General features: G+C 51.6%; 1 protein-coding gene across 3 annotated transcripts in view; it reads left to right on the forward strand.

Annotated features, from left to right (window-relative positions):
• Positions 1 to 817: 817 nt before the first annotated feature.
• The window catches only part of RGS10 (regulator of G protein signaling 10), a 39,379-nt gene continuing 28,371 nt past the window's right edge, over positions 818 to 11,825 (forward strand). The window contains exons 1-2 of one of the 3 annotated variants that reach the window (XM_077877438.1): positions 836 to 977; positions 11,247 to 11,342. In XM_077877438.1, the coding sequence (XP_077733564.1) occupies positions 11,306 to 11,342 (37 nt within the window). In that variant the 5' untranslated portion in view covers positions 836 to 977; positions 11,247 to 11,305. Of the gene's footprint in view, positions 978 to 6,033; positions 6,194 to 11,246; positions 11,343 to 11,825 lie in introns of those variants that run through there. The other 2 variants (XM_077877437.1, XM_077877440.1) reach the window with 2 other exon arrangements.

Consider the following 11,825-nt stretch of genomic DNA (forward strand, 5'->3'; position numbering starts at 1 on the left):
CAAAACGATGGGTGGCAGGGCCCGACGACTGGGGAGCGGTTTAGAAAAATAGCAATTAGCACAGCTAAAAATAAAGACCAATTTGGAGACAAAGCCAGATACACAAGGAGAAAAATAAGACTCGCCAGAAAGACAATTCTTCGGAAACCGAACGCTCAAGAAAACGAGGCTAATGACACCCCCTTTGGGGCTGTTTTGCACGGAAACGAGACAATGGATGGAGGGGGGCGCGCCGCGCTGAGCAGGTGACCGGCGGCGGCGAGGTGGGAAGCGGAGGGAGCGCCCAGCGGGCCCGAGCGGAAAGCCCTGCCGGAAGCCGCACCACGTGTCCCCGGAGTTGGAGAAGTGTCCCCCGCCGGCGGCTGTGCGGGGCAGAGGCATCGAGGGCGTCGGAACCCAAGGGTGCGCGCGAGCTCCGCCGAGGCCCGCCCCGGAGCCCCCGGGCCCCCGGGCCCCCGGGGAAGGCGCCCAGGTGCCCCCCGCGCGCAGCGGCCCGGGACCCCGGAGCTCTCCCCGGAGGGAGTGCCCGGCCCGCGGGGAGCCCGGGCCCGTGCGGAGGGGGCGCCCCTGGCCGCGGGCTGCAGGGACAGGGCGGGGGAGCGGCGGGGGCCCCGGGCCGGGGCTCTCCCTCCGGGCCGCGGGGCCGGGCCTCGGCGTCGGGTCACCCGCGGCCTCCCGCGCCCCCGGGGCTGGACAGCGGGGCCCCGGCGCGGGCAGGGCGGGCAGGGCGGGCAGGGCGCACGGAGCGCGCCACGCGGCGGGGCGGGGCGGGGCGGGGCGGCGCTGAGCCGGCTCCTCCTCCTCCTCCTCCTCCTCCTCCCCTCCTCCCCCTCCTCCTCCTCTCCTCCTCCTCCTCCTGCCCGCGGTCCTCGGGCTCAGCCGCCGCGCCGCCCGGCCGCTCCTCCTTCCTCCCGGGGCCACCGCGGCGATGTTCAACCGCGCCGTGAGCAGGCTCAGCAGGAAGCGGCCGCCGTCAGGTAAGCGGCGCCCGGGCCCGGGGCTGCGGGTCGGGGCGCCCGGAGCTGCCGCCTCGGCCGCCGCTGCCCGCCGGGTCCCGGGCCCCCCCGCCCCTGTGCCCGCACCCGCCGAGCGCCCCCCGAGCGCCCCCCGAGCGCGCCCCTCCTCCGCCCGCGCCGTCCCCCCTGGCGCCCCTGCGGTCGTGGCCGCGGCGGGGGCGCAGGGCCCCGAACGGCGCCCCGGGGAGGAAGTTTGGGCAAAAGGGGGAACAACGGCAGTTTTCTTTTGAGCGATGGTCTGGGGGGAAAGGGCATCCCACGCGCCCCCAAACTTCGGAGGGAGCGCGCGCTCCGGACCCGAAAGCAGAACGTGGCGGGGCCCGGCCCGTCTGGAGCTCGGCCGCCTCTCGCGGGGGATGCTCGGGGATGCTCGGCGGCGCCCGGGCGCGGCGGGACCCCAGGCGAACACCGGGCTGGGGCCGGCGCTTCTCCCCTGGCGCCCGGGGCGCGCTGACACTACCCCGGACTCGCCTGGCTGCCACACTGGACCAGCCGGAGCCTCACTTTGGAGCCCGTTGGATAAGACAAAGAATCCACGGGGACGATGAGCCCGTGGCTTTGATGCCAACCGTCCTGCCCTTTCGTTCTCAGTTATAGCTGCGCTCCCGTGAGCCCGCAATGTGGGCCCCGGTCTCTGCTCACCAAGTTTTGTGTTTTGTCTGCACCCTGAGGGGCGACCCTGTGAGATAGGGACAGGTAAGGCCACTTTGCACAAGAGGGAACGGAAGCCAGGAGCTATTAGGTGACTCGGCCCAAGTCACACTTAACTGGGGGACGGAGAATCCTGGAAACCCAAGTTTGCCCGACTGTGGAGGTCAGAGGCTTTTCTGCCCCTTCCCACTCCAAGAGTCACTTCTTTCTAGTGCTGAGACTATGGACACATTGGTCCGTGTCCTGTTTTCACTGAATATCCTATTTTATGAGAGACGTTGCAGTTGAGAGGATAGACTGGAACCAGACCCGCTGGGACAAAAAATCCCGCCTCAGCTGCTGTTGAAACTTTGTATCTGTGCAGATAAAGATCTGCAAAATGGGAACCAAACAGCTGTCCCTCTGTGAGCACTGGAATGGACCTGGTTTCCCATCCAGCAACGTAGGCAAATCTTCACATTTAATATTCAGGACACCTCTAATAAAGGCAGATTTCATAGGGTTAGTGGAAAGAGCTTATATTTGTGGCAGCGGGCTCCTAGATCTTGCTGTGTTGTCTGTGGGTTAAAGGATTCCTTTGTGGGAGGGTGTTCGTTTTAGGTGTTCCGTGTAGGTGGCTATTCACTCACAGGAGGGTAGTCAGAACCTGGACCCTAGAGTTCAATTCCTGGTTCCCATCCTGGCTATCATTCAGTGACCACTTGACCTCTGAGCCAATTGCCAAATTACCAGGAAATCTGAGAACTGGTTACTACGTTTCACCATGGAAATGGGCAAATGCTAAAAAGCAAGTTCTTTTTTCCCTCCTAGGATAGCTGGTTTACTAGCACACCCCTGCATCTGTTTTCCCCTCTGTAAAGTGGGTTTCATAGAGTCCTGGGATTAAACACACCGGAACACATGAAGTCCTTAGTGCACATAATAAATGACTAAGAATGGTTAGTTTCCCCCTTTTATATTATAAACAGAGCTGCTCTGAACATCCCTGCCTGGTTATTCATTGCTTTGTGTCATTTTCAGGCATACTGGTTTTGAAGGGTGTTCCATGTGTGAGGATTGTACCCCCAGAAAGATTGGGGCACTTTTTAGGGACATCGGTGGAGTATACCTCTTTCAGGGCATCTACTTTTCAGCCTTACGACATGGGATGAGGTCACAGATAGAAAGATTAGTAGCTAAGCATCATGGATTGGTATTGGGGGCCTGGCCTCCAAGAGCCCAATCTCCTTGGGATTTTTAGGCTTAAAGTGTGCCCCACTGATGGGAAAGGGCAAATGACGCCCAGCCATTTGGGCATCACCATCCAGCCCTGAGAAAAGGAGTCAAGTGAGAAAGGAAATGTGGGACCCAAGGCAGAGATGCTGGGAAGCCAGCCAAGCGATCCACGGGACCCTGTACATTTTTATTTGGTAGTTTTGATTTTTTTTTTTTCCTAAGCTGGCTCTCCAAATTGTATAAGCTTCCAGCCCCACAAGTGCTGGATCCACCCCCTGGAGGCCCCTGATATGGACCTGACTGCTGTCCTGCCTCCCAGAACCTTCTGCCGTAGACTTTTCCTGCTTTTCAGCAAAACCTATTGGAGACAACGTCTTCAAGCTCAGAGTTTGGAGTCCCAAACCCCTAATTGCAAGGTTCAAAGTGTGATTTCCTTATTTTCCTTTTTTAGATTTCCCAAAGTGTGTTCGTGAACAAACTGAGGGTGGAAAGGAGGTTGATAAAATGCAGCTTTCCAGGCCACACCCTGGACCCACAGATTCAGTCTTGGGGACCCAAGGTGGCAGGGAGAGTAGGCTGAATTTTCAATAAGCGCCCCAGTTGATTCTTAGGCCACTGAAGTGTGAGGACCCCTTGAAGGAATCTGGCCACCCTCTTGCCCCCCACCACGACTCACACTGTTGGTGGCAGTTGTGATGCTGCTCACTTGGAAAGCAAAGCCAAAGCCACAGCCTCCCCTCTGCGAATGGACTGAGGGGTGACCCGTCGAGGGAATCCCCACCCTGCAGGCAGGCCTCGGTCCTCCCCCGAGGCCTGTTGTCCATTATCCCATTAAACCCTTGGGACCAGTTTCAGATTTATTACTGGGCTTAAGTTTTTATTTAAAGATGACAGTCAACATAGCAACTTAACGTCTTTGTTTTAACAAACCCAGCAGCAGAGCAGTCTTGGCCTCTGGGGAAACTTGCCCTGCAGATCATCACTGGCTCAGGCCTGTGGGTTCAGAGAGAGCAGTTCAGGGACAGAGGGGCTGGGCGGTCCGAGGGGTGTTGTCTTATACGGGCCGTGGGCCGGCTGGATTGGTGGTGTCAGCTCTCAGTGCCACCCAGAGTGGCCTGGAGGCTGGCAGGTGTCAGGTGCCGCTGGAGCTTTCTTTCTCTTCATCGACTCTATGTGACTGATGTCTCCTTTCCTCACTGTTAGAAGTTGGGGGGACCCCAGCAGGTGCCTGGTGGGCCATTTCCTGGGGCTTCCTGGGCTTCCTACCTTGATGGAGTAATCCCCACCACCCCGGGGGCCGCTGGGCTCGGAAAGTTGCTGTTTAAATTGTACTAAATTTACTCTCCCTGGTTGTCTTCTGCTTCCCCCAGATAGCTCTCCACGGCAGCAGCCCCGAGAGGGGCGGAGGGGCAGGGGGGGCCCGGGCAGGCCGCAGCAGCAGTTCCTCGATAAGAGCCGTCAGGAGGCATCCACTGTCGGGGGGGTGGGGGGGACATACACACGGCCCCATGCAGACTTCTGGGGCCTCGTGCCCCTTCTAGGCCACTTCGAATCCTTCCAGGGCCTTGCCAGGCGCCTGCAGGTCAGCCGTGCCGCCCCCTCTGCGTCTGCGCAGCGCCCGGGGACCCCTCATCTCTCCCCGGCCTGCTCCCGGGCTCTCGCTCCGCCCGTGGGTGGCTGCGGGTTCCCACTTCTGCCCCTTTTGTTCCCCCACAGCGTCCTCTCTCCTGAGCCCTCTCCCAGGGCCGGGTCTCCCTGTTCCCGCGGGCCCGCTCTCCCGGCCTCCGTGCCCCTGAGCCGCAGCCTGCCCGCTTTGTCTGTCCCTGGGCAGCTGCAGAGGCCACCAACGGGCAGAGCCACCCATTTCCCACGGGACAGACCAGAGAACGCAAATGTCTGACCCAAGTCCTGAGCCACCTGCCTGAGTTGACGCAGTATCCATTTAGTCATCGTGTTAAGTTATATTTAGAGTTAAAAAAATATATATATGTATATATATAAATACGAATATGGAGCTGACCACTTTTCTCCTTCCTGTCCTCCTACCCCCTTCTTCCTTTTCTCCCCTTTCTTCCTTTCTCCAGTCAGGACATTGAAAACCGTGCCATCGTCAACCATCCCCGAACACCCCAGATAGTTTCTCATGTCAGAAACGTCCTGATCCACAGGAATCTGCTAGAGGTTGCTGTGTCCAGGGAGAGGCAGTGGCTGGCTGAGGGACAGGCCAGGAAGCCCTGCTCCCCTGTACTCCCCCTGTGTCTCTTGATTTTGGTACCGTGTAAATAAATACAATGATCTCTTTCCTAAAAACAACCCGAGGCTGTCTTGACCATATCAAGACAGCTGACATGGTAAATGTTTCCTTATCTTCGCATTTGTTCATGAACCAGTGAAGAAAACTTCATGCCAGCCTGTGGCATTGTGGGCAGGCAGCCAGCTGGGAACTCCTGGGCTCATCTTCTCAATTAATTTTAAGCTCCGTGAGAAAAAGGGCCCCGCCTTTGACTTCTTGCATCTGTCACTGCCCTTCCCTTTCCAGGCTCTGCGGCCAGACGGCTTAGGGTGGTTGGGTCCCACCTCATCCTCTTCTTTGCTTGGAGCACATTACTGAACCTCCCCGTGCCTCAGTTTCCTCTTCTGTAAAACGGGCCACCGAGGAGCCCACACCTCCAAGGGTTGCTGTGACGTGGAGACGGGATCTATAGCAAGTGCTCAGCCAGGCAGCTATTTTTACAGCTGTCCCGCTCCCCTGCCTCGCCCCCAATCTATCGGGAAACATCCATCAGTGTAAACACGAACAGGAGTGCCAGACACAGCCGACCCTGGGGAAGGCGCAGCTCCTACTCAAGAAGCGCACAGCCTCTCCGAGGCTCACTTCCTCGCCGGGCGGGTGGGGCCCCGGTGGAGCGAGGACACATTTGTGCACGAGTGTCAGGCCCTGGGGGCAGCACAGGGTTTCTGGGATGTGAAGGAAGCGTGAAGGCCGGGGTCTTCATTTGCACCCCCAGGATAGGGCTCCTGGGTAATTTTATTTTTTCTGGGCCTTTGCCTAGAAAGTAGAGATTCTAGGGAGGCTGCAAATAACAGTCTGGCGTTCTGATTTCCTTCCCTCTGGTAGAAACTGGAAACCAGTGGCCATCTGTTGTTTAGTCCACTCAAAAGAGGATGTGGATGGAGTCTTGTTTTTCCTCCGGACCCAAGGGTGCTCAGGAGCCCCCGCAGCCCCCGGGCAGAGACACGAAGCGTCTCTGAGAAGGCAGTGGGTTTCTGGGCTGCGTGAGACGCCTCGGGTGGACCCCAGAGCATGGAACGTAAGGAGTGGCCCCCGCCCCCGTCGGCAGATGTCCTCAGCTCGCCCACTGCCCGGGTGACAGCGGGGCAGGGCAGGGGCTGGGGGGAGTGTGGAGGGCAGACGCAGGTGCAGAGGCGACCTTTGCAGACACCGCCTGAGCACTTGGCCCCTGAGGTCTGGGCTTCACGTGCAAAATTATGCCAAGAAGCCCTTTCCGAGCCCAGCCAATCCTCTTTGCAGTCTGCTCTCCTCCTCTGGTCTTTGATGCTTGCTATTATGATGATTATTTTAATACTTTTTCGTTCTTCTTCTTATATTCTGCTAATTCCAGTTCACGCAAACCTCTCCACCAAGGGAATTGCATGCTCGAAGGGTAGTTATTCTCAGACATTAGATACTGGAGCCGATAAACACTTAAGTAATATTTAGATAGAGTGTTTCCATGACCCAGTTTCTCCAGAGCCTTACATAGATCACCAGTTGTAACAAACCGATTTTTTTGCTTCTAAGTTTGGATGACTTAAAAAAAAAAAAGTAATACATTTGATGGGTGTAGTTGATATGAGGTTTTAAAGATTTAATGTATTTATTTATTTGAGAGAAAGAGAGGGAGAGGAGGGGCAGAGGAGGAGGGAGAGGGAGAAGGAAAGAATCTGAAGCCGATTCTGTGCCGAGTGTGGAGCCCAACACGGGGCTTGATCTCACAACCCTGAGATCACGACCTGAGCTGAAACCAAGAGTTGGACGCTTAACTGACTGAGCCCCTCAGGCGCCCCTGATGTGAGGTTTTAAATAAAGTTCTGGGGGTGTGCACTTTCCTTGAATATTTACAGGAGAATGGTGTGTGTGTGTGTATGTGCGTGGGAGGGGGTGAGTGTGTGTGTGTTGCACCAAACCACTTCAGAATTTGGAGTGAACATTTCTGCCTCTTCCTGGGCTTGAATATTGGGTTTGTTTTCTTTAATAATGCTGTAAGTTTTAGGGGTACTTAGGATAGACTCTTTGATGATGTGCATTGACTCTGCTTCGAGGAAGCTGCGTATTGAGATATTCCCAGGACATTTTTTGCCTTGGGAAAATGGTCCATGCAGGATCATTAGCCAGGCCTTCCTGCAGACTAACAGGAGGGATCCACGCTGTAGGCATTCAGTTCCGAGGAGTGTTACAGATGCCTTTTGCGTATGGATTTCCAAAGAATTAATGTCTGGCGAAACTCTCTGGTAGATATGACATCACAGCATCTATAAATAATGCATTACGAAATATGCTGCCAGCAACCAGCCTCAGCCATCTGTATCTTTGAAATAATGGCTTTTGCTGAAGTCAGAAACCACCCAGAACAACATCAGTGTAAATGGAGAGTGTCTGTACTTTGTGTTTGCATGTGAGATGATTCTGGCCCGGTCTTGTGTGGGTTTTCCTCTGCACTGAATTCCCTCTCGGTTTCCTCAGTCTTTTCCCACGGGGCAGCTGCTGTCTTTCTCTTCAAGGCCGTTGTCTTCTGGCCTCAGCATTTATCAAAAACAAAGACGGCCACAGGGCCTCGTGGTAAAGCACATGTGCTGTGGGCCTGTGCTCTGAGCACAGTCCCCCCTTTCCCAGCGGGGGGACCCTCGCAAGTCACTGTGCCTCATCTGTGCTTCCTCCTCTGTGAAGTGGGGATAATCGTAAGCTCACCACAGGGCCCTGGGAGGTGTGAAGGATTTAACCCCCCGTTGGAACAGCACCCAGCACAGCGTAAGCATTTACAAGTGTTCACTGTTGTTATTAGCTCACGATAGATTAATCTGAACATAAGTTTATTGAAAAAGAAGTCTTGGGACACTTGGGTGGCTCAGTGGTTGAGCCTTGGCCTTTGGCTCAGGTCAAGATCTTGGGGTCCTGGGATCGAGTCCCTCAGCAGGCTCCCCACGGAGAGCCTGCTTCTCCAAGTCTCTGCCTCTCTCTGTCTCTCATGAATAAATATATAAGATCTTTAAAAAAAAGAAAAATAAGACTTGTGCCTACAAAAATCTGATCCAAAATGCTTTAAAGACCTCAGGAGGTTAAAATTTTTTTTTTCTTCATTGCAAGAATATTTTAAAGGTGAACTAAACAACAAGACAAGATAAAAAAGAGCAGGACAAAATGGAAACAAATGTTATCACCAATAGTTCCCTCCTAGCTTGAGTGATCTTAAGGCTGCTAGAAAAGTAGGTTTGACTTTTTTTTTTCCACCTGTGCATTCAAGGCTTACTTACTTTCTTTCTTTTCAATATTTTATTTATTAGTAAATGAGAGACACAGAGAAAGAGGCAGAGACAAAGGTAGAGGAAGAAACAGGCTCCCCATGGGGAGCCCCATGTGGGACTCAATCCCAGGACCCTGGGATCACGCCCTAAGCCAAAGGCAGATGCTCAACCACTGAGCCAGCCAGGTGTCCTCCAGGCTTACTTTCTTGTGTCATCCATCTAAAATGGCAACTTTTATCAATGAAAAAGCAAAGAAGAAAATTATACCTTCATGGTTTTAAGTGCCAGGAATTGGGAAGCTGGGAACTCTTGGTTTTCCTTTATTCTTTTTTTTTTTCTTTTAAAGATTTTATTTATTCATGATAGACAGAGAGAGGCAGAGACACAGGCAGAGGGAGAACTAGGCTCAATGCCGGGAGCCGGACGTGGGACCCGATCCTGGGACTCCAGGATCACGCCTGGGCCAAAGGCAGGCACTGAACCGCTGAGCCCCCCAGAGATCCGGTTTTCCTTTATTCTTAAGCTTGGAAATAAACCTGCTTACTCTGGAAAAAGGTTCTTCCTTTTTCTGATGATTACTGGACTGACTGTAACTTTTAAGGTGAACTTGTCTTAGGAAACCTTTACTTACATGCATTGGGAAGTAGCAAAAGTCTCCTGAGGAGAGAACCCTGAGTAAAAAAAAACGCCCCAGGTAGAGGGACAATCTCTCGGGCAGTGCCAAATGGGGAGGCCCTCGGCTCAGTCTCACAGGAGGTCAGGATAATGACTTGGAGAGAAGATACACCATTAAATGAATGGAGTTTGCAAATGCTATTCTATTTAGAGCTATCTTTTTATATTGATGCCAGTCAAGAAAGATTAAGGAAAAAAGGCATAGCCAAAAGCTTTTATCAAAATTGAGAGACAAGCAGGAAGTCTTGGAAAAATTGAAACCAATACTTCTGGGAAAAGCAAAAACATACATCAGACAGACTGTGGGTAGAAGATTCCTACAGTAGGAATGGTTGGGGCAGAAGGTGGGCAAAAAGGCAAGAAGGAATTTGTCTTTATCCAGGACACTGAAGCCAGACACCAGTGGCCGTGGCTATGGAGAGTAGTACATCCTGGTGGACTTTCGGAGCCAGCCCTGGAAATTTTGTGCCTTTATGTAACAGTGTGGTGGTAAAAATATTTCATTACTTTTGACGGCAGGGAGATGATAGCCCAGCTGAGAACTGAGAGGAAGGGCCACTTATCTGCAAAGTCCTGATTTCTGGAGCAGCCCTGGGGTTCTGTGCAGGTGGTCCTGGTAGGGACAGTCACCTTCTCTATACTGGTCTCAATATAGGTTCCATTGAGCAGTTCTTTGGTTGAGTCACCTTGGATAGATCATTATACCCTCTAAACTTTTACTTCTTACTCTATAAAATAAAAGAGACTAGACCAGACTGGTGCGTATTGAATTATAAGACGTTTTGATCAAATGAAACCTAATATGCAAGATGATTTGAGTATGAATTAAGGGTTGGGGGTGGTGGCAATTATCTAATGGTGGGGCTTGCTATCGGAGCTCTCAGTTAACCAGAAGATCTGGTTAACCAGAGCACTCTTTTGGTTAAATGGGAATCCACCATGTATTTATTTGCAAGACAGCGTGGCAGTAAAAACCCCAATGTGGTTTGGTTTATTATTGAAAAGGATGTCAGGAGTTCTGGAACCCTTTCAGACCAAGGTCGAAAACTTACGGGCAAAGTAGGTGTTGTGTGACAGCAGGAAAAATTTGTGGCTGCCTAACATTGTCCCTGGGAGCAGCCCACTTGTGTCTCCATGTGTATTTACTTAAGAGAAGATCAGCTGAGGAAGTGCAGCGAATTGTCAAGCTGTATCCCCGAACAGGAGAGTAAATTGGTGAAATGCTTGGCAAAATGAACCCTTGTGCTGAACTTTCTTATAATGGTGATCCTTTGATTTGATTTATACTTTGTTGGGAAGAAACTCAGTGTTCAGAAGCTTGCCGTCCCAGCATTTGCAAAGAGAGTAGGAAACTAATGTAATATCCACGAACCGAAGATTCACTTTAGAGAAGCGTCAGGTCCATTTATATTGTGTTCAAGTGAGTTTGCTTCTCAATTAAAGGGTTAGATTTGCCCCAAATCTTTCTCTCGTGCTCCATCACCAGTGTGTATTGAAACAGCCCCCACCCCCTCTTGGGGCTTCTGGCTTCTGCTTCTTTTTTTTTTTTTTTTTTAGCTCCAGTCAGCCAGCGAATGTCTAAAATCCAGATAGTTCTCCCAGATGCTGGGAGACAGAGTCTCAGCTGCTTGAGAAATTAACTCGTGTGTTGACCCCCAATAGAACATGAAAGATCATGGAAGCTGAGTTACTCTTAAGTCCACTGTATTCAGATACAACTTTCTTCCAAAAACATTTTATTTTATTTTATTTTATTTCCCAAAACATTTTAAACTGTATGGCATCCTAGCTATTTGCAGCAATTAATATTCTTTTTTTTAAAGATTTATTTATTCATGACAGTCACAAAGACATAAGCAGAGGGAGAAGCAGGCCTCCTGCAGGGAGCCCAATGTGGGACTCGATCCCGGATCCCATGAGCCAAAGGCAGACACTTAACCGCTAAGCCACCCAGGCGTCCAGTAATTAATATTCTTAAGACTTTTTTTTTCACTTATCCTTTACAAATGGTTAGCTTTGCTGATTTTTTTAGTTAAAAGCTTATTTTCTCCTACATTCAAACTTTTCTTTATAGAAATATGCTTCTACGTTGAATTTTTTTTTAAAAGACAATGGAGAAAAAGCATTAGCTATAAAAAGAGTTCACTCGATGTATCATTATTTTAGGGAAGAGGAGAGAGGAACTAACATTTGTTGAGAGTCCGCTGTGAGCTTCTAAATGCCTGATGTGCTTCCCCTTTAGTCCTTTGGATAACCAGAGAGGTAGGAGGATTATCTTTATCTGGCCCACAGAATTTTGCCTCTTACCACACAGTTTGAATTGGCCAAACTGGGTTTGGAACTTGGGCCTATCCGAAATGACATTCCATGGGTTTTCCTTGGCTCTAGGAAGGGGCTGAATTCTGTAGAATGAGGCATGTTTGTGTTGTCACTTCCTCTCAGGCAAGTAAGTTGACAAAGTGTGTTAGCTGGAGGTCCCCCATCCCCTTTCCTTGAGTTAAGAAACTCTTCAGGTGTCTTGAGAAAGAGAATGCAGCAGAGGTGCAGGTACGAAGAGTTGTTTATTCAATCTACACACACAGGAATGGTGTGATGCCGAACCATTAATGGAGGCAATGGAAAAATCAGTAATACCCATCCGGCCAATTTAAAAAAATATTTTATTTATTTTTTTCATGAAAGACACACACACAGAGGAAGAAACATAGGCAGAGGGAGAAGCAGACTCCTTGCAGGAAGCCCGAT

Source organism: Canis aureus, chromosome 29 (assembly GCF_053574225.1).
Source record: "Canis aureus isolate CA01 chromosome 29, VMU_Caureus_v.1.0, whole genome shotgun sequence".
NCBI lineage: Eukaryota > Metazoa > Chordata > Mammalia > Carnivora > Canidae > Canis > Canis aureus.